At 58.6% G+C, this 22,533-nt stretch overlaps 1 protein-coding gene across 1 annotated transcript in view; it reads right to left on the reverse strand.

Annotated features, from left to right (window-relative positions):
• Positions 1-22,533, reverse strand: part of MYO5B (myosin VB) — a gene marked incomplete at its 5' end in the record, with an annotated part of 193,696 nt that overhangs the window by 35,820 nt on the left and 135,343 nt on the right. Inside the window, 7 exons of the mRNA XM_081097589.1 lie at positions 2,421-2,654; positions 7,895-8,134; positions 9,271-9,427; positions 11,574-11,785; positions 13,863-13,974; positions 18,297-18,383; positions 22,429-22,526. Coding sequence (XP_080953715.1) covers positions 2,421-2,654; positions 7,895-8,134; positions 9,271-9,427; positions 11,574-11,785; positions 13,863-13,974; positions 18,297-18,383; positions 22,429-22,526 — 1,140 coding nt within the window. The remainder of the gene's footprint in view (positions 1-2,420; positions 2,655-7,894; positions 8,135-9,270; positions 9,428-11,573; positions 11,786-13,862; positions 13,975-18,296; positions 18,384-22,428; positions 22,527-22,533) is intronic.

A 22,533-nucleotide genomic window follows, 5' to 3' on the forward strand; every position in this document is an offset into this window, starting at 1 on the left:
AGACAGGGCAGGCGACAGACTTCTGCAGCCAAACGGCCCCCCTTTGCGAGCTGTCAGGGATGCGGACGGCAGAAAAGGACACTGAACAAGAACCAGGAGCGTTCCCCTCAGCAGGATAAGGGGGGCGGGGGGGGGCTTGACTCTCACAGGCAGAATTCCTGGGAGTGTCTCCTCTCAAAGGTGACCTGGGACAGACCGCCAGAGCCAGCGCTGGGCACACCTGCTCCTGTCAGGCTCACGGCGCCCGGGGAAGTGAAATGAAACGAATGTCCCGCCTCTCCCAGCTCATCTCTGGGGACACAGACGTAGCTCTGGGCTTTTGTTTTCTCTCGACTTAATCTTTTCAAGTTCGGTGTTTGCACTGGAGAGCGAGCCAGATGCAAAGGAGCTGGCAGACGCCGTGGAACCAACGGCCGGACGCTGACGGTCAGGAAGGCTCACCGGCCACGGTTGTGACCGCGTCTTAGATGCCGCGCACCTACCACCCAGCAGACAGGCCAGGCCCAGGGGCCCTGGGCTCCCGCAGCCACGGCAGGGCAGCCGCAGCCTGACAATGAGGACTGTCACGGTGGGGAGCCCCAAGTTCCCGGATGCCGGTTCTGACACAACATGTGCCGACAGAAATTCCAAATCCATCCGTTAAACATCCCCCGGCGGTCGGCTCGCTCAGCGCCGAGCAGGCCCTGGACAAGCCGGGGGAACCGCCGTCTGGTTACTCAGCGTTTGCCAGGATCGGACTCCGTGCCTTTGACTAGGCCCCGAAGGTGGAGGGGAAAACGCCAGCCGACCCTCACACCCCCGGCCTCAGGAATAAAGAGGCTCTGGAGGCCCTAGAGAAGGGATACATTTTGCTTCCACATTTTTCTCTTCCTGGAGAGAGGCGGACATTGCACTTAATGAATCGCCTTATGCCTGTCTGTGCTCCTGGTACCAGCTTGGGACCTGCACGTTTGGGGTCAGGGAAGGTGCCGCGCTGGTTCTGCCTCGGCATCGACTGTTCCCATGCTCGCAGCGTCCTCGAATTTCCTCTTCCTGCCAGTTCCAGACTCTCATTGTCTGTAAGACCTAGCTCAACGCACTCCTAGGACACAGTAACACTTTTTTTAAAGGAGAGGGGCAGGGTGTCCATTTCTCCATTTTGCTCTGCCCAGGGAGATTTTTGTAAGAAACCGCAGGCTCCCCTGGATGGAGACATGGATGTTTAAAAGTGTGCTGAGCCCTGGCTGGTTTGGCTCAGTGGATAGAGCGTCAGCTTGCAGACTGAGGGGTTCCTGGTTTGATTCCGGTCATGGGCTCGATCTCCAGTAGGGGGCGTGCAGGAGGCAGCTGATCAATGACTCTCTCTCTCTCTCTCTCTCTCTCTCTCTCTCTCTCTCTCTCTCAATATTGTGTTTCTATCTCCCTCTCCGTTCCTCTCTGAAAGCAGTAAAAATATATTTTTTAAAAACAGTGTGCTGAGCCCCCAGTCACAGTGCCCTGGGGCAGCCAGGCAGGAGGCTGGGGGTTGAGTCAGGGCTCTCTGTGGGGTGGAAACGGGAGACCCCATGTTGTGGATCTGCTGGGTAAATGGACGTCCTGTGTCTTATCTGACTGGCCCCCTGAGGGAACCCCCTTTTCCCTTTCTCCCAGCGGCACCAGTCTCAAGTCTCCAGTTCTAACCTGGCCCTTCTCCTGCCTCAGATGCCCCTTCTTATTTTTATCCACTTGGAAGGGTTACCATCCACCTGTTCCTAAGGGTCAATGGGCAACAGGTGCCATGGTTGGCAGGTGACGGGCTGTGGTCCCGTGTTCCCAGCACAACACACTTCACCCCAAAGGATGGAGTGGTGCGGCAGTCCCGTCACTGTGGAGTGTGGGAGAGAGGACCCCAGGGTCCCGGGTCCGTGGAAGCCTCCCGCGGCAATCGGGGCAGCCCTGGTCTGAACAGCTCCCCTGGGAGTGGAGACGGGAGTGTTCGCATCCTGACTTTGGAGATGGGTGTGGGGGTCCATCCCAGGAAGAACTATTTTATGGGGCGAGCACCCCGACCAGAGTGGGCGAGTCAGAGGGAAACCATCAACACTGAGACGAAGCAAACTCCCCAGTGGCGAGGACTGAGGACGAACAGGGGCGCTTGGAGGCTGCCTGTCAGCCCTGCAGGCCACGCGGAGAAGAAAGCCACTGCCTCTGCACGTCCGCCTGCCAGCGAGGACTCAGGCCGCGGGGCGGACGCGGAGACCCCAAAGCCAGCGTGTGCACCCCTCAGCTCATGGCAGAAACTCACCCAGGGCTGAGGGCGCCTGACATCGAGCACAGAGGGACGGTCAGCAGGCGGACAGCCCCCAGGAGGCCACCCCACAGCGTGAAGGAGCATCGCCTGGAGGGGACGTGCATGGCCAGCCCCCACCGGCCGCCCTTAGGGCCCACCACTGCCACTGTACCTTCCGCAGCTCGTCGTTCTCCCGGCTGTGGGCGTCCTCCAGGATCTTGCGCTCTGAGTGGGCCCTCTGCAGCTCCGTCCGCAGGCTCTCCACCTCCTCCTGCAGCCGCAGGCCCACGTCCCCGCCGGGGCTCTGCTGGTAGTGGGCCAGCTCCTTCCTCAGCTTCGTCACCTCCATGGCGTGGGCGGAGGCGGCCGCAGACAGCTGCTCCGACAGCGTCTTGAACTCTTTGTTCTGAGGGGAGACACAGGGAGAGGGGGGAAGAGGCGGAGAGCAGCGTTATCTGGCCGGAAAATACATGAAGGCGATTAGAAATAAAAAGGACGGTTCACGGTGGAACTAAACCTCACAGTCCCTGCATGCTCGTGTGCCTCCTGGCAAGTCCCTGACGAAACTCTTTGTGGGGCGGGGAGGGCGAGAGGGAAACAGAAGTCACCAGCACGGATGCTCAGGGGGCGCCCCGGGCAGTGGGGCGCTGAGCCAGCGGCAGTTGGCTTTCCACGCCCGCGGGACAGACCCTGGGCCTGGTGTTCAGGTGGTGGGAACGGTGCAGCTGCTTCCCGGTCCTGGTCCTTCGCGGCTCTGCAGGACTCCCTGCTGTCACCCTGCCCTCCTACCCGGGGGCTCGGGCACAAAGAGCTGCAACCTAATCTCTGGCTCGGAGACAAAGGACCCCTTCCCGCCCTCTCCCAAGGAGGCCCCAGGACCCCTCACCACCTGTCAGCTCGCCCTGCAGGGCTCCGGCGCAGAGACCGAGGCCCTGGCAGAACCGTCCAGGCCGCACCCCACGGGTCACGTGTCCCCTCAGTGAGAAGCACTCGCCCCCATGGGCCTGGTGCAGGTGTGGGGGGCCGGGGACATGGACGCTGGCTGAGCTTACGTGGAGGGAGCATGAGGGCCCAGGCCAGTGTCGTGCACCCGTGTAAACACGGGCAAATCGGTGCTGCAGGAGCCGAGTGTCAGCGGGCAACGTGGAGAGAGAAGTGGGGCTCCCCACACACTCAGCAAATAGTCACAATGACCGCCCGCGGGAGCTCCACGGAGAACAGAGCTACTGGCTAAAACACCAGTAAGCTGGGCATCAGGAATCAATGCTCACTGACGCCAGAAATTAAGCTCCACGGAAAGCAGTGAGGAGCAGAACAGCTGTTGGACCCATTCGCTGCCATGCCCGCCATGGGACCTCACGCCTGAGACACCCTTTCCTCAGGGCAGCGCCGCACCCGGGCTGCCGGGCAGGTGAGCGGCGTGTGAGCTGGACTGGAGCGCTCTTGTGCCCACAGCCAGCTACCCTGTGCCGTGCTCAACCCGACAAGCTATACACAAGAGCTTCGTGGTCCCCAGCCGGGGGGGAGGGAGGAAAACCATCATCACAAGGCAGTATGCACTATGAGAAGCCACACATTCCATACACAGCACCAGCACTCAGTGGGGCGCTTGCTATGGGGCAGGCTCTGTACTACGTGAGTTCATGTATTAACCCATTCACGCCTCAGAAAACCCCTATGTAGTAAGGCTGACTCACAGTCCCATTTCGCAGTTGAGAAAACCAAGGCACAGGAGGCCAAAAGCTGTGACTTGTAACACACTGTTTTTCAAATGTAGATGGATGCTTTTGTAAGTCACAAACATCAGCTAATTTAACATATTTACTGAGTGCATGCTACGTGTACTGAATCAAATTGATTCACAAGGCTACTGACTGAATCCATGTTTGTGTGGGTTGTTTTTTTTTCAGATAAAATATATTTAAATATAGCCATATATTCATAAAGGTCTAAGAAACTTGACCTTCATTATAAAAAATTATAGGTGTGTGCTGGCCAGTGTGGGTCAGTGGGTTGGGTGTCATCCTGTGCCCCAAAAGGTTGCCAGTTTGATCACCAGTCAGGGCACATGCCCAGGTTGGGGGCTCAATCCCCAGTAGGGGGCATGCAGGAGGCATTCGGTCAATGTTTCTCTCTCCCTTTCTCCCTCTCCCTTCCTTTCCTTCTCCTTTCCTCTCTCTCTAAAAATCAATAACAATATTTTAGAAAATAATTATAGGTGCAACTGGCCTAGTCACTCTACATGTTGTGCGTAAAGCAAAGCCGGAGTGGTAGAAAGCCGAGTTCATAGGTTACAACATTTTGGCTGAAAAATGTCACACCACAGGCTTCAACCAGGGCTGCTGCAAAAAGTGGTGGTAGAAACAGTCACTGTATTCATTGCTGAAGGATGCTGCGAAGGATGTGGCTCATTTACCTCACGTGCCATAAAAACCCACAGGAAGCGTCAGCACCAAGGACAGCGCCAGCCCTCCTCCTCCTCCTCCTCCTCCTCCTCCTCCTCCTCCTCCTCCTCTTTCAACAACTCCCGGGTGACCCCACTCCCCTCTCCCTGTTTCCTTGGAGCTCGGCCAATGTCGTGTTTCCCTAGTTGAGACATGAGCTTTGGGTGCCAGCCTTGCCCTGGGTTTACTTTTCAGTCTGCTCCCTTGCTGGCGTCTTGGCGGTGGGGATATGGTTTGAAAGTGTCCCCTCCCCCAAGAGTGGGAATCACTCCTTTAGCCACATCCTGGCATCACGCATCGCTGAGATCTAGGCCGATCCCCCTAATGAACTCAGGGCTCAACTGGAGATTGGCCATGACCCCAAGCTGTCAGCTCTGGGTGCAGGTATAACAGACAGAACTCAGGCCTCCCTCCATCCAGCTGGCAGTTCGTCCATGACCCTGTGCTGCTGTGAAAAGTACTTTGAGATGCTTCGCCTAAGCCAGTGATGGCGAACCTATGACACGCGTGTCAGAGGTGACACGCGAACTCATTTTTTTTGGTTGATTTTTCTTTGCTAAATGGCATTTAAATATATAAAATAAATATCAAAAATACAAGTCTTGCCGAAACCGGTTTGGCTCAGTGGATAGAGCGTCGGCCTGCGGACTCAAGGGTCCCAGGTTCGATTCCGGTCAAGGGCATGTACCTGGGTTGCGGGCACATCCCCAGTAGGAGATGTGCAGGAGGCAGCTGATCGGTGTATCTCTCACATCGATGTTTCTGACTCTCTATCTCTCTCCCTTCCTCTCTGTAAAAAATCAATAAAATATATTAAAAAAAAAAATACAAGTCTTCGTTTTACTATGGTTGCAAAGATCAAAAAATTTCTATATGTGACACGGCACCAGAGTTAAGCTAGGATTTTTCAAAATGCTGACACGCCGAGCTCAGAAGGTTCGCCATCACTGGCCTAAGTCGTCCCCAGCACACACGTGTCCTCTCCTCTGCCTTAGGAACCCTGTGTATCAGGGGGGCAGCCTGAGTTGTTCCAGGCATCACGGAAGGAATAAGAACGCGTCCATTCCAAACGGCTGGCCCTTCTGCTAAGAGGCTGTGATAACTCACGAACCTCTGAAGAGCTGGTGCCACAAATTACACGGATGCCCCTCCCACAACAGGGGGCCACGCGTGTTCTGTGACGCTGGGTCACACACCCGCTGTGAAAGGCCAGCCAGCCCAAGGACAATATTGTCTGCACTGGTCGGAGGCGGCAGAACATGCCGTGGGACTAGGTGGCCAAAGTTTCGTGCCAGTCGTGCTACTTACTCGCTGTGTGACCTTGGGCAGGCTACGTAACCTCCCTGTGCCTCAGTTTACCATGTGAACAATATTAACATTATCTCACAGGGTTATGGTGAGGACTTAATGCGTTCATATATGAGGACAGCGACTGGCGCACAGTCGGGCAACATGGGGAGGGGTGCAGGGAAGCAAGATCCCATCCACCCTACCCCTCTCCTCCGACCACCCTCTGCACACAGGCACCCTGCCAGGGAGGTAACACCTGCCACCACTCGCAGATGCTTGCCAAGCAGGAATCGCAAGGCAAAAGCTCTGTTTAAAAATAGGCCTTTTAAATCTGCTTCCCTTGGATGTTCAAGCACGTGAACTGTAAAATACCAGCTCTATTTTTAACCGCTCAAGTCGACTCTGGAAATCAGCAACGCCAGTGCAGGGCTGGCTCCTGGAAACCCAGGGGGAGGTGGCCGGCGGTGCCCAGGGCTCCTGGCAGGGTGTGGCCGCGCCAGCAAAGCCTGCTTGTCCCCCGGACTATACTTTGCTCAGAAGGTTCACTGGCAAAATCTGACCCAATTATCTCTTCTGGTCAGAGATTAACACACAATAGCAATCATGGAAAACGTGGTCAACGATGAGAGACGGGGTCTTCCCTGCGCTGGCATTTTCCCAATGGCCTGTCCCGGGGACCTGCCCTCTCCTGTCCACCTGTCCCTCCAGGCGGAGGCGCTTCTCCCGACCTGGCACATCGCGCAGGCAGGTGCCGAGTGTCCTCTACCCACGTGAGCTTTCTGTCTTGCTTGCCAATCCAGACACCCAGTGAAACTCACACAGAACAGAAACATACAGTCTCTTGTCAGGTTTTTTTTTTTTTTGCAAGCAGAGAAGCAAGCCCGTTTTACTGCTCTCCGCACTGCTTCTGGGCTCTTGTTCTGGGCAGCTGACTACGGTGTAAATGGCTCATTTATTTTCTTGCCCTATTGAGGTCATGAGAAGCTTAAAAATACTTACTGTAGAGAAGGTACAATAAAACCAAGTGGCCTCCCAAGCAATGCCCGGTGACCCCAGCTCTAACTCCCCCTCTTCCTCCACACCCCACACCATGCGCACTCGTTGGTTCTCTCCCTCTCCCGTCTCGGGGGAACTGCGGGAGCCTGGTCCTGTGGTCGCCCTAACACCCCACACGAGCACCGTAACAGTGAGCCCACTTTCACTGCCACCGGGAAGGCCTGAAGCTGAGTGACGTTTGGGGTGAAAACACCAGCCTCACCCTTGCAGCTGTGGGATCCGACCACCCTGGGTCGAAATGCTGGTTCTACAACTTGCTAATTCTGTGACCTTGGCAAGGCACTCGATGTCCCTGATTCACAGTTTCCTCATCTGTAAAATGACCTCACGGAGTTGTGTGAGGACCAGATGAGAGGGAACATAAAACACCCATCCCGGGGCCTGGCACGGGGGAGGCGGCCAGAGAGTCCCGAGGGCAGTGGGGCTGTTGGCCCCATCGGCACAAGACTGCTCCCTGGTAACCCAGCACCCAGCGTGTCCAGGTCACCCTCTGTTCACCGAGCCGACGAAGTATGAGAACAGCCCCTAAAGCTGCTCTGAGGAGAGAACGAGGAAGACTGGCCACTCGGACACCAGAAGGGGGGTGCATGGGTGTGCGCGCACCCTTCCACGCCCCATCTTTCGCCCTGTGAGGCGACACAGGCTCTGGGGATTAGGACGTGGACATCCCCGGGGCTGCTAGTCTGCCTGCCACAGTCGCAGCCACCCCTGCGGAGAGGGTGACGCCCTGGGGACACACGCCCGCTCTTGGGTGCCCCCCGGCATGTGGTTCCCCGAGGGAGCCATGGGTCCGGGTCACACCTGCGCCCGGAGCACCCAGCACCCGCACCCCTGGGCGGGAGCTCGCGGCACCCACCTGGTCGTCGATCTTCCGCTGGAGCTGGACCACCTTGTTCTCCATGCCCACGTTGAGGCGCTTCAGGTGCTCTGCTGAGCGAGCCTCGATCTTGAGGGCCTTCAGCTCCCGCCTGGCCTTGAGCCTCCGGAAGGCGCACTGGATGACGATGGCCGCGCCCCGCAGCCGCAGGAAGTGCCTGCGCGCCGCCCAGCCCCGCACATGCTTCTGGATGACGGTGGCCTTGTGCTCCCGGAGGACCTGGCAGGGGACAAGCACACACCTGTGGGTTCCCACTGCAGGACGGGAGCGAGAGAGGCTCACGCAGAACCTGGGCAGGTGGGGTGGAGCCGCGGTCAGCCTAGGTTTTAGGAGGCACAGAGAACAGGCCTCCCTCAGGCTCAAGCTTTCACGGCTGATGGTTTTATGAACAGGTCCGCAGCCTGCAGGGAGGTGGCTGTCAAACCACAGGTGTGGGGGTGAGTTGGTGGACGGATACGCTCGGACTTGGGGCCACCTAGCCAGGTAGCTCAGCCTCTCTGGGTCATGGCCTGGCGGGGAGGAGGTCAGGGTCCCTCTCCTGACCGTGCCTTGCTGGGTTTAAGGCACCTGACCTGTTAATAAAGGATCTAGACCTGAGATGCCTATCACCCCGCTCTCGTCTGAGCAAGCCCAAGATGGGCCACCGGGCTCTGCTGCAGGCTGAGTGTCCCGGGGAGGTGGGGGGAGAGGTGACTCAGCTTCTCCAAGCATCTCGGCTGTCGGAGGGGAGGGGTACACAGGTGTGCACCCTTCCTGGCTGTGGCAGTTCACCTTGTGTCAACTGGCCGTGGGAGCCCAGGTTAAGCACTGTTTCTGGGTGTGTCTGCGAGGGTGTTTCCAGAGAGGTGAGCATTTGAGAAGGTGGGCTCAGCAGACGGCCTCCCAGTGTGGGTGGGCACCCCTAATCCACAAGGGCCGAATGGAACATAAGGCAGAGGATGGAGAATTTGTTCCTTTTTCACCGTTGAGCTGGGACATCTCATCTTCTCCTGCCCCAGACGGGGGTTTGCACCAGGGCTCCCCTGGTTCTCAGGCCTTCACACCTGGCTGAATGCCGCCGCCGGCTACCCTGGGTCTCAGCTGCAGTGAGATGCCAGCCTCCACAATCACTGAGCCAAACCTCAAACACACACACACACACACATGCGCACACACATACACACACATGTACACACACATGCACATATCTCCTATTGGTTCTATTTCTCTGGAGAACCCTGGCCAGTGCACCTCCTCATGGGACTCTGGGTAGGGCTCCGTGAGGACAGAGTTGTGAAATTACTTAGGAAAAACCACCGTTCATGGTGGTGACAACTCATCTGCTGGGGCTGAGTTCACACCCAGCGTGCACACACCTGGCGGTAGATCCTCCGCACGAACATGCCCCGCGTGCAGGCCTGGATGACAATGGCCGCTCTGCGGACCTTCCGGTAGGCCAGGCAGGCCCTCCGCATGCGGTACTGCTTCTGGAACACCACGGCCGCCCATGTCCTCCGCAGATGCTCGGCCAGCCTGGGGAGGGAGAGGGTGGGCCTGCTGACAGAGCGCCTGAGCTGGTTCTGAACGGAGTCCTTCCCTCTGGGTCAAGGTCACCCCAGGTCAAGCCGGGTCTCCTCCTCTGATGGTAGCAATGCCTTGGGCCCTGGACGTGCAGGCTCAGAACAGAATTAGCCTCTTCCTTGTAACTCCAAGTCTTCCCACAAGCCCCAAACTGTCAGCCTGACCACCTGTGCCCTTCCCCTGCCCACTCCTCACCTGCAAGCCCCTCGCTGCCACCTGGGCACATCACGTGTTCGCATGTCTGTCTGTCTCTCTGTGCCCTGGGCTCACCAGAACTGGAGATATCAGGGGCCGTGTCTCAATCGTCCTTGCACCCCCTGCATCTAGTGCAGGGCCTGGCCTGGCTGCCACTTGGGAAAGGTTTGCTGAATGGACAGGATCCTCTCAGGCTGCCCGTTTCCTGTCCCCCAGCCCTTTCTGCCTGGGTCGCACGGCACGTGGACACTGAATTTGCTGTTGCATTTCTGCTCTCCTCTACCACCCTCTCCCACCCTCCCGCCAAAACACAGAACATCAGTCTAAGGCAGTGGTTCTCAACCTTCCTAATGCCGCGACCCTTTAATACAGTTCCTCATGTTGTGGTGACCCCCAACCATAAAATTATTTCCGTTGCTACTTCATCACTGTAATTTTGCTACTGTTATGAATCGTAATATAAATATCTGATGTGCGGAATGTATTTTCATGGTTACAAATTGAATATAATTAAAGCATAGTGATTAATCACAAAAGCAATATGTAATTATATATGTGTTTTCCGATGGTCTTAGGCGACCCCTGTGAAAGGGTCGTTCGACCTCCAAAGCGGTCGCGACCCACAGGTTGAGAACCGCTGGTCTAAGGCTTCTTACCTCCTGAAGGGCTTGGGGACAGACTCACAGCCAGCCCTCAGCCGGAGACTCAGAGCATTAGAGCTGGAGGGACTTGGACTTACCTAATGCAGCCCCGAGGAGGCGCAACCCCACCCAGCTCCGCGGCCCGAGGTGCGCCTGACTCCCAGCTCCCCCAGGCTCCCCGCGTGGCTGGGCCTGCGTGTCCACTAGCACGGAGTCCCCACAGCGAGCTCAGAGCCACGCAGGCCTGTCCGTGAGGACGGGTGGCACAGGTGGCCGTGGTCACTCAGTGCTGCTACCACAGACAGTCCTCCCATTCTACAGCTTTGTCCCCGAGGTCGTCCCCAGCTGTCTGGAGGTCCCAGAGGCCTCACCGTCTCTGGTTATGCTCGAATACACAGCCCCCGCCGGACCGGAGGGTGAGCAGCAGCGAGCCTCCGGGGGTACGATACAAAGGACCCCGCTCTGGGCGTGTGACTCAGGGGCTCATCATGTTCATAGTCCAGCAGAGGAGAGCCCGTTGCATTGGCTTCCAACACAAGACCTTACGGCAATTACTGCCACTTCCCCAGGGAGACCCCGAGGGCAGAGGTCACTGGCTGCTTCTGCGAGTCCGTGTCAGTGCGACGCCCAGACCCCGTTAGTGCTCCCTCGCCCAGTGACACCGTCAGGGGGGGAGCATTTCAGAGCGGGAGGCTTCTGGGCAGGCGTTAGCCGGGCGACCTGTGGTTACACAGTCCCCTCAGATGCTGACTCAGCGCAACTCAAAGGGGCCCCAGGACTTGCCAGCCCGACTTTTAAACTCCCAGGGGAGTCTGAAACTGTGAGTGTAAACCTGAAGCGGAGTGTAAGCCAACTGACAGAAAGGCTGAATTTATCGCTGTTTCTAAAAGATCATTTCACTTCGGAGCTGAAGCAAAAGGAAAGTGGTGGTTTGGGGGCACAACCAGCCAGTCCTAGGCTAGACCTAGGGGGATGGCTAGGCCGGGGGGAGGGGGGGCTGGCGGGGGGGGGGGACACGGTTAGGCCAGGGGTGGGGGAGAGGGGGAGGACAGGAGACCTGGGAACTAGACCTACTCCCTCAGGTGGGAGGGGCGTGGAAGAGGGGGTGCCCAGCTCCTGGGAAGAAGTCAGGGTGCGGTCCGGGCCCAGTAGGAACCTCTAAGGACAGAGGCCGAGAGAGGCCACCCAGCTAAGAGAGCCAGTCCCGGGCCCCTGCCGCTCACCCGCAAGCCGCTGCCCAGAGGGGCCCCAGCGTGGCTCACCTGCGGGCCAGGTGTCCTCGGCAGTACCTCTGCAGCGTCAAGGTCGCCCCCTTCAACCTGCGGTATTTCACCCTCTGCAGCCAGCCCCGGACGGTCTTCTGGATCGTGATGGTGGCTGCCCGGAACTTGTCGGCCCGAAGCTTCTCCAGGTAGGCTACCTGGCCTGCCCGGAAGAAGATCTTGGTGCGGCCAAACTGGAACTTGTCCGGGTCCTTTACAAGGCAAGGAGGGCAGCGGGCTCGCCATCAGGGAGCAATGAGGTGACGTGCCCACCTCTGCCCTCCCGTGCAGAATTCTCAGGCGGAGCTCACGGGCCCTGCTCCGTAGGCCCACAATCACTCAGCGCTCACATAACCCACGGCCGGCCCTGCTCCGTGGGCCCACAGTCACTCACATAACCCACGGCCGGCGCTGCTCCGTAGGCCCACAGTCACTCAGTGCTCACATAACCCACGGCCGGGCCCTGCTCCGTAGGCCCACAGTCACTCACGTAACCCACGGCCGGCCCTGCTCCGTAGGCCCACAGTCACTCACGTAACCCACGGGCGGCCCTGCTCCGTAGGCCCACAGTCACTCACGTAACCCACGGCCGGCCCTGCTCGTAGGCCCACAGTCACTCACGTAACCCACGGCCGGGCCCTGCTCCGTAGGCCCACAGTCACTCACGTAATCCACGGCCGGGCCCTGCTCCGTAGGCCCACAGTCACTCACATAACCCACGGCCGGCCCTGCTCCGTGGGCCCACAGTCACTCACGTAACCCACGGCCGGCCCTGCTCCGTAGGCCCACAGTCACTCACGTAACCCACGGCCGGCCCTGCTCCGTGGGCCCACAGTCACTCACATAACCCACGGCCGGCCCTGCTCCGTGGGCCCACAGTCACTCACATAACCCACGGCCGGCGCTGCTCCGTAGGCCCACAGTCACTCACGTAACCCACGGCCGGGCCCTGCTCCGTGGGCCCACAGTCACTCACGTAACCCACGGCCAGCGCTGCTCCGTAGGCCCACAGTCACTCACGTAATCCACGGCCGGGCCCTGCTCCGTGGGCCCACAGTCACTCACATAACCCACGGCCGGCCCTGCTCCGTGGGCCCACAGTCACTCACGTAACCCACGGCCGGCCCTGCTCCGTAGGCCCACAGTCACTCACGTAACCCACGGCCGGCCCTGCTCCGTGGGCCCACAGTCACTCACATAACCCACGGCCGGCCCTGCTCCGTGGGCCCACAGTCACTCACATAACCCACGGCCGGCGCTGCTCCGTAGGCCCACAGTCACTCACGTAACCCACGGCCGGGCCCTGCTCCGTGGGCCCACAGTCACTCACGTAACCCACGGCCAGCGCTGCTCCGTAGGCCCACAGTCACTCACATAACCCACGGCCGGCCCTGCTCCGTGGGCCCACAGTCACTCAGCGCTCACTTGTCCCACGGCCGGGCCCTGGGCGAGGGTCCAGGATGACTGAACAAGACGCCTGCCCCTTGAGTAACTGGCATGTGAGGGCAGACAGACAAAGACCAGGTATGTGTTCAGGTGAGGATGGGAAAGACAGAGCTGGGGTTGGGAGGGTGGGATGGGGCTGTTTAAACAGGGTCACCAAGTCAGCCATCTCGACAGAGGTGACCTTTGAGCAAAGACCTGAAGGAACTGAGGAAGGCAGCCTGGAGGAGAGAGTTTGGGAGGGCAGAGCTGATGCAAATGTCTGTGGTGGCAACAAGTTGTGCATGGTGGAGGGACGGGAGAGCTGGTGTGGCTGAGTGGGGAGTGAGGGTGGGTGGTGGGAGGAGCCAACCACCAAAGGCCAGAGCATTGGCCGGGTGGGGGAGGGGGGGGCCTGGGGGACTCTGAGCAAGGGAAGGACCCAATCTGGTTGACATTTTATAAAGATTAGCCCCAAACGGCCAGTCAATTGAATAATTTCAGATTGCACATAACTCCCCAAGTCAATTTAACTATGTTATGGAATGTTGGGGGGGACAGGACGTGTAATTACTGTCTTAAGTGCATCTATTTACGTTAAAATCAGTCGCCCTTCCCTGCGCTCGCCCAGGGGGATGAGAGACACTGTGTGCTGAGCTGTGAACAAAGCCAGGATGTACCCCGGGCAGGTGAGGGGGCTTTTCCTTAGTCACTGATGTATGAAAACGGACTCACCTCTTGGAATCAGTTCCAATGAGAAGGATGAAAACCCAAAAAGGCAGGTAACCCCCACCCCACCCTCCGCATCTCGCGGCGTCCCATTTCCCCCGGAGCCCGGCTGCCCGGGTGACCGGCCGCCCGGCTCACCTTGATGAGGCTCTCCAGCACAGACCTGCAGATGGCCTTCTTGTCCCCGCCGGCGAGCTCTCTCTTCTTGATCAGCATCCGATAGCGGTTGAAGAAATCATGGTAGGTCCACCTGGAGGGACACAGGTGTATCAGGTGACAGGTCCTGCCTCTCGGCCACAGGAGGGCCAGGGGGTCCCCAACAGTGCCCCAGGGGGTCAGTATTTCTGAGGGCACTTCCCACATCCGGTATCATGGTTATTAGTGTCCTCACTTGTCTTATTTTTCCTTATGAGCTTGTAATTTCTCTGGGAAAATCATTAGAGCAGCATTCCACAGGGCTGAAAACATCAAATGCTCTTCATTAGAAAATCTCCCACTGCTGACGGTCCTATAACCCAGGGAGGCCACGGGCGAAGGAAATGACAAGAGAGCAGGGCCCTGTGACCGCAGACACCGCGGCGGGTACCGGAGAAGCTGGGGTAGAGAAGGAGAGGGGCCTGGCTCGGACAGTGGCCAGCGGTGCGACGTCCGGCGAGTCACGGCTGCACGCCTCACCTCCACTGCCTGCAACATCCAGAGGCCGTCACCCACCTCCCACGGCGCCTCCCAGAGCGCCAGTAGCCAGGGGGTTCGTGGATGTGCAGTGTTTGGAAAGCTTCCTGAAGATCGAAATTACACTCCCTTCCCGCCCAGCCACCCCCTCCCCCCGCCCCGCTTCTCTAGGGTCCCAGTCAGGGCCCGACACTGGACGTAACCATCGCCTGTGGGAACGCTGTGCCCGAGCCGCCCAGTGCCCAGTGCGGGCGGACGGAGGATCTGCATGTGCTGCCTCCCCTCTTGAGTAGGTCTCGGGAGGGCACTGCCTGGATGGGACCAACTCTGAGAGTCCTGCAGGACCTCACAGCCTCTCAGACCATGTGCACAACATCAGGCCACAGAGAAAGTCCCTGAGGTGGCGAGCCAGGTGCTCACAGGCCCCTTAGAAAATGGTGAGGATCCTTCAGCTTGTCAGGTCAGGGTGAGGTGGGCAGCCCAGCACCCACTGCCCCGTGACACTCGACTTGGGCCCTAGATTCCTAGTGCAGAGGTTTCCTGAGACCACACCCACAAGGATGTGAGGGGCGTGCTTTCCTTTTGGTCCGAGACGCTTCGGGAGCCTGCCAGCCTTGCCAAAGGTGTGAGGGGCCATGTGCCCGGTCTGAGGGGGAGGGCCTGGCTTCTGAAATGGTCAGCCCCTTCCAGGTGACCACCAGGAGCCACCCAGGTGAGAACCCTGTGCCTGACTCAAGTGCAAGGACAGGAGCACAGCTCTCAGGCCAAGGAGCCAGAACTGGAGGCTGCAAGACCCCGAGTAAAGAATGACCACACTCCAAACACGTGTGACATCGTCCTTCCCTGTGGACTTTCAGTAACAGGGCTGGGACCCTGTGCGAGTTTAATCATGACTCAGCAGGAAAGCCAATCAGGTGTTTCTCGGGCCTCCGTCTCCATCTACAGCCCTGAGCCACTCAGTTCATGGGGCGGGGATGGGAAGTGGGCGGGGGGGGTGGGGGGGCCGGGGAGCATCTTTCCAGAAAGCACACTGAGGTTGTTGTTGTTGTTTTATGTAAATGAGAGGAGATAAATAAAGTGAAGGAGAACTGAAGACGTAGGAAAAGGTGTATCTATATTTTATTGACTAGTGTATCTATATTTTATTGATTTCAGAGAGGAGAGAGAGAGAAACATCAATGATGAGAGAGAATCATTGATCGGCTGCCTCCTGCACACCCCTCCTGAGGATTGAACCCAAAACCCGGCATGTGCCCTGACCAGGAATCGAACCAGGGACCTCCTGGTTCAGCTGTATCTGGAACGACAGCTACTGAGCCCACCAGCCGGGCAGAAAAGGTGCTTTCAAAAAACACACTAAACACTGTCCTGGGTGAGTGGCATTTGCTTCACGATTCCTCCGGGACACAGAGCTGCTCTGAGCCCCCAACGAGGAGACGGATGACTGTGTGGGCCCAAGACAGAGGGGGCGGGAGTCGTGACGGCGGACCAGCCCCTCCCGGACAGAGCATTCATCACGGTGCTTTACGTACACGGTAATGGACATATTTCTTAGCCTCTGCTGCACAGTTCCAGCTGAATGATTCATTTCCATTCTAAATCAGACTCACAGAGCGCACATGTCCTCGGAGGATAAAAATAGACAGGTGTACGGAGCCCGGGCGGGCGGGGAGCGCCGAGCACTGCTGGCCGCGGGCGTCCGCCCTCTCCGGTGGGGGCGGTGGGCACTGAGCGCTGTTCATGGCAGAGCAGGCTGAGCGCTGTGCCCAGGCCTCGGCGCTGAGCGCAGGGACTGCGCCTGGCAGCCCAGCGGGAAGCGTGGCCCTCGCCTGGGCTCCCGGGCGAGCCCCTGGGACCGGTCCACCCACAGCCTGCGACCCAGGACTGCATTTTCTTCCCTTTGCCCTTTTCCTCGTGGCAAAGGATATTTCCCTTTGGCCATGGAAGTGGGAGAAAAGCAGTGAAAGTTCTAATTCCCCTCATCGAGGAAGCCACGAGGTTTCCTTTGGGAACAACTGCAGAATTGTGCCGTAACTTGACAAGCGAAAGCAAGCGCCATCGCTCTGCTGTGCCGGTCTCAGCCGCCAGGGGGTGACCCACCCACTCAGGCCCCTCTGGTCCCAGACGTTCTCTCCACTCCAGGCCCCAAGTCGGCACACATGATGGGTGTTACCAGCTCGATGGACCCGGGTTCTGTAGAACCTCTGGCTGCATCTCCAGATACGGCCCACATGTCAATTTCCTGGAGGAAGCAGGCGGGCAGGCAGCACTTTTTTAAAAAACCCAGTGATGCTACTCCAAGATCCAGCACGGTTACCATGCTGCCAGGGGGCGGAGAGGGAGTCAGCTATCACAGGGTGGGAGCCGCCCGCAGCTGCCCCTCACCACTCATCTTCACAGCCAGATCACGCTGGGTGCCGTGGCGTGGCAGTGGGGAGGGGCGAAAAGGGACTGGGACCTACAGGAAATACTATGGATGATTCCACTCCGCCTCAGTACTAGCAACAGCGCCACAAAACCATGGTGCCTCTTTCTAAAAGCTAGCTTTCCAAAGGTGGTTTGGGAGGGAAATCCTCTCTTTGAGCCTTTCGCAAAGCCTGCTAAGAACGTGAACGTGAGGAGGAGGCGCAAGGCAGCGTCCTGGATCCGAGCCTAAACCTCGAGACCACAGCTCCAAGGAACATCTTCTGTGATATCCTATAGTCCTCCCTTCCTTCCCTACACTTTCCACAACGCCAGCCATTACAGAAACAACAGGTACAGGTGCCCTTGTAACTATCTGCTGGGAAGAAGCCGGAGGCAATTAGGGAGGCAGAGAAAGGCATCCATCACGTCCCTACACGAGGCCGGCGAGTGGGTGGGCACCCCGGCTTTGCTGGCAACTCTGCCGGCAGCCAGATGGAGTGAGCAGTCGGAGGAGCCACTACCTACCGGGGCCTCAGGGCCTGCAGGAAATGCGCCCTCCCAGCTGCCACGCCAGAGGCGGTCTGATGAAGCGGAAAGCACACCTGGCCCCCAGGATGCTTCCCCGGAGGGTGGGGGTGGGGGGCTGGACTGCAGGACTGGGGCCTCTTCCCGAATCACTGGACGGGAAAAGCAGGTCTGGCTCCTTCCACCCCAGGACCTGGCCCTGCCCTCATTCCTCTGACGAGCCTGAGCTTGGACGCCAGCGCCTCGCTGATGTGGGGCCGCAAGGTGCTTGGCAAGGACCACCCAGCGGGCAGAGGAAGGTGGTCCAGCCACCCACCCGGTGGCCTTGAGCAGCTCCCTTCCTTCTCTGGGTCTCGCGTGGGAAAGTCCATTTACATCAGGACGTGCCCACACCTGTATACAAACTGATGCCAGGTCAGGCCACGGCGCCCTTTCTGCCACCAACGGCCACCTTCTATCTTCCACCCGTTATTTCATTAAAAACCAAGATGCTGGTCACGACCCATTAAACTGATTTCTGACCCACCCACGGGTTGCGATGGGTTTTGAGGGACGCTGGATGGAAGGTGGGGGCTAAGGAAACCTTCCTGGGAGCGGGGACAAGAAGAGCCAGGGGCAGGAGGGGGAGGGGGGCCGCGGCCTGTGGTGCACACTCAGAAATAGTAAATACGATGTGTGTTTTACCACAATCAGAGGGAAGAAGGTAGGGGGACAGGGTGGGAGCTGAATAAAGGAGAAATCTCCTTTGCAAGCGGCCAGTGCATCACCCAGACCAATGCCAGGCTGAGATCTGAAAGCTGCCCGAGGATGTCACGGGCGACCCCCACACTTTTCAGACCCGACGGGAACGCTCGTTTCCGCCAGCACCCTGCCTGGCCCTCAGTGCTCGGGAAGTTTTGAGGACCTGTTTCTGGCGGACAGCCCACGAGAGGGCCCCTGGGTGCACCAGGGCGTGGCCGCGGCACGTACCTGGACGGGTAGCCGGCTGCGCTGATTCGGATCGTCTCCAGCACCCCGCACGCTCGGAGCTGCTGCACCGCTCTCTTCGGGTCAAAGCTGCGGAACCACGAGACAAGCAGTGAGTGCCGTCGGGCGAAGCAGAACCAGAGCCGGAGAGGGCAGCCCACCTCCTCCCGCCCTGAGCTGCCGGCCCTCCAGCCACTGAGCACAGCCAGGTGAGAAGCAGAGCGAGGACGCGGATGGGCAGCCTCACGAGCCATTTCAGCATCTCCGCTCTGCGCGCATTCTTCTTTAAATATATTTTTATTGATTTCAGAGAGAGAAAGGGAGAGGGAGTGAGAGAGATGGAAACATCAATGATGAGCAAGAATCAATGATGGGCTGCCTCCTGCACGCCCCCTACTGGGGATGAAACACGACCTCCTGGCTCATAGGTTGACCAAGCTGGGGCCCCAGAAGGCATCTGGCAAAGGATTTTTGGACACAGCTCGAATCTTCGTCCCTGCGTCTCGATGACCTGGAGAAGGGACCCTCTATGTCCCTTCCCTCCCCGTGGGGAGGGTGCAGGAGGGCACCGGCCCTGGAGCTGCCAGGGTCATGTGGGCAGAGCACTCTCTCCAGCTCCGTCTCCTCCTTACTCAATGGAGTGAGGATATCTGCCAACTAAAATCCACTGGCTGCTGTGATGATCAGGGGACGTAAAAGGGGGATGCCATTAAGAGAATGAAGACACGATACAAAGAAGTTACTGTCATCATCGTTCTCTGTTCACCCTCCTCCACCCCCCGCAACCCGCCCCCCAGGGACGTGTAAAGACAAACAGGCTTCTGTGTCTTCATCTTATCTCCCCGACAACCAGGCAAACTCCCTGTCAAATGCATCTCGCATTCTACGAGCGTGACTAGGTGACTGGGAGGGAAAACAGCCCGGCTGGTGAACACCCGTTTCCTGGTGAACACCTGGTCAACGTGGGAGGCCCACGTGAGCTCAAGCAGCACTGAGTCTGGACTGAACAACTACCCAAGATGCACAGGCCCACCTGCTGAACCGCAGGGCGACGCTGTCCTCCCGGTACAACGCGCAGGCTCCCAGGGCCGGGGCTCGCGGGAGGCAGAGCGAGACTCCGGGTGTTGGATCGGTTCCACCCCGGCAGCCATGCGCCACTTCCCCGATCTTGGCACGGCTGCAGGCTCCCCGCCCCCCTCGCCGGGCTCTGCGGCCTTCGGGGTCACACTGCAGGGACCCGAGACTCTCAGCACTGCTCGCCTCTGCGACCAGGGGACTGGCCTCCGGAAAACCTGGCGGCTCCTCTGAGGAGCCGTCCCAGATGGCCACCCTCGCTCGGGCCACTGCCTCCTGGACGCAGCCATCTCTCCCCTCCCGCTCCGGCCCTTTAGGAGGCAGTCACGGCTATGCCATCGCCAGGTGACTCCTGAAGGATAAGGGATGGATCTTCTTCGCTGTCAGTCCACCTGTCCGAGCCCAGTGCCCAGGGAGCCACAGGGGTGAGAGATGTTTGTTGTTGTTTAAATAAAGGAGGCAGAGGGGAAAGGACTTGTACACAGGAGATGCTATCAAAGCATTTAGTGTGGGACGGCGGCTCTCCATTGGGGGTGGCTCGGTCCTCAGGCAGCATTTGGCAACGTCTTAAAACACTGCAGTGTCACATGGTGGGGGTGCTACGAGCATTGAACGGATAGAGACAGGGTGCCAAGCTCCCCACAGCGCGCAGGACAGCCCACAGCCAAGAATTCCCTGGCCCCACGTCAGTGGCATCAGGGCTGAGAGAGCCTGGCGGTGCGGGACGGGCGGAGGGACCCGGCACTCTCCTGCGAGGGTAGCGTCAATAACGCTACATTTTCATCATATAAATAACGTAAGTTATCTTCTTGAAGTCATTTATAATTGTTGTTTAACCTCGACTAACAGACGACGAAATGAGACGGAGTAAAGGACTCGCTTGTGATTGGCCGAACCGCTGGGGCAGAGCCCGGACTGGAGTCCAGGTTCGGCGCTGGTTCAGTCCTCTCCCCGCTTTCTTTACTGGGGGAAGATTATTTTGGTCCAAAGGAAGGTCTCAGACAAATGGGGTGTTCGGACCAGAAAGTCCCTTCCCAAGTCCCCAACTTCTCCCCTTGGGAAGAGGAGGCCCAGCAGGAACACAGCACGAGGTGGGCGCCAGGCTCTGCGGGAGCTGCCCAAGGTCACGGCTGCGGGGCCCACGCTGTCTGCTGCCCGGCCTCCTCCCCTGCTCCTGCCCTTCACACATAATCTGTCTTTCACACACGCCGCTCTGCTAGCCGCCCCTTTCTTCCCGCGTCAGCTGGTAAACAGATGCCAGGAGGGCGGGGGGCCCTGAGCGTGTCTCAGACGCTGGGGGAAGGGAAGACAGGGCCCAATCGGGCCCGTCACGGAAGGCTGGCTCAGTCCTGTCTCCCAGCCTTTCCAGCACGAGGCCCGTCGAGTGCCAGTCGGGCTTTATCGAGTGAGAGGAGGCAGAGGCAGCTCAGGCATTCACTCCGAGAGTCAGAGTTGCCAAAATAAATGACTTCACACAAAGTGATTATGCGAGGACCCAAAAGGAAATCAGAAAGATGGGAAGAAAGTGCTTAACATTTTTTAAAGAATGTGTGTTTCTGGCCAGAGGAAATAGCATGTGAGGAGGCTCAGGTGATGGAAGAAGAGGCTGCAGAGGTGGGACCATCAAGGGCTTTGGGCAGCCCTCCAGGCAAGAGAGGAAGAGAGTCTGAGACTAGGTGATGCAGGAAGGGAGGCAAGAGGGAGACCTGTTGGCCTCCGTGGTATTCTAACAATGACTGCACACTGGGAGGAAGGCAGGAGGAAGACCCAGGGGTGATGCTGTCCCATATGGCAGCCACTAGCCACCAATGAGCATCTGAACGTCACTGAAATGAAATTAAGAATGAAATTCAGCTTCTTGCCTGGCCGGTGTGGCTCAGTGATTGAGTGTCAACCCATGAACCAAGAGTTCACTGGTTCAATTCCTAGTCAGGGCCCATGCCCGGGTTGTGGGCTCGATCCCCAGTAGGGGGCGTGCCGGAGGCAGACCGATAATGTTTCTCTATCCCTCTCCCTCTCTCTCTCTCTAAAGTCAATAAAAACGTATTTTAAAAAGAAGGATTCAGTTTCTCAATCACACTAGCCACATTCTCGGCACCCAAGAGCCGCACGTGACCAGTGCTACCACGTAGGACAATGCCGATGACAGAGTGGTCCCGTCATCACAGGAAGCGCTAGTGGCCGCACTGGTCCAGAGCGACTCTCGGGTTTCTAGTTTGCGAGATTGTCTGGTGGGTGGGTGAGACGTCAGGAAGCGGTTATGCTTTCACCCCGACAGAGACCACATGAAGAGGAACCTGGCGGGGAAAAGGTGGGGTTTCAGACAGGCTGAGGGGAGGTGGCCCTGGGGCTGCCGTAGGCCTGCAGAAAAGACGGTCTGGGATTTGGCAGAAACCAGAGAGGGACAACAATCTTTAAGTATCGCGGCTCTCCAGATTCGGGTAGAATCCACCGTGTGAGAGTGGACAGAACCGGAAGGAAACGTTCCAGGTCGGCACAGAGGCCGGGTCTGGACCGGAGAAGGCTGGGCAGTGAGGGAAGGAGAGCGAGTGTGGACGGCCCGGAAGCTCAGCGGCAGCGGGTGAGAGGAGCAGGACCACCCGGTGTGTCAGCACTCCACAGGTCGCCTGAGGCCAAGCTGCCTCAATGCCAGGAGCCTTCCCCACCATGCCAGCGAACCTCCGTGTCTGAGCTGGACATCACCGGCATTCAAGGCGCACTTCCACGTGGTTCTCTATCGGATTCGAGTATGCACCCTCCGTGACACCACTGTGAGCGCCCCAGGGGGTGGGTGGGGGACTGTATCTTCTGACCCCCTTGAATCCTCCTGGGCAGCAGACAGGTGGCCCTGGGAAATGTCTGAGGGCCTGCACTCAGCACAGAAACCATGTGGGGGGCGGGAGGCCAGCCACTCACCACAGTGGGGACTGCAGACCCCGTGCGGCTGTGCCTGCGGCTCCCTCTTCCTCCCGAGCCCCTAACCCCTAAGGAGGCGTGAGGAGGCCGGGCTGGAGGGGCCGGGCTGGCCGACCCTGACGGCACAGAGCGGCCGCACACTCACTGGAAGGGGAGCTTCTCGTCGTTGGGCTTGACGCAGCGGACGTAGTGCGGCGTGGTGGCGTTCAGCGTCTCCATGAGCAGCTGCAGGGAGGTGCGGAACTGCGGG

This window comes from Myotis nattereri, assembly GCF_964212035.1.
Source record: "Myotis nattereri genome assembly, chromosome: 8".
Lineage (NCBI taxonomy): Eukaryota > Metazoa > Chordata > Mammalia > Chiroptera > Vespertilionidae > Myotis > Myotis nattereri.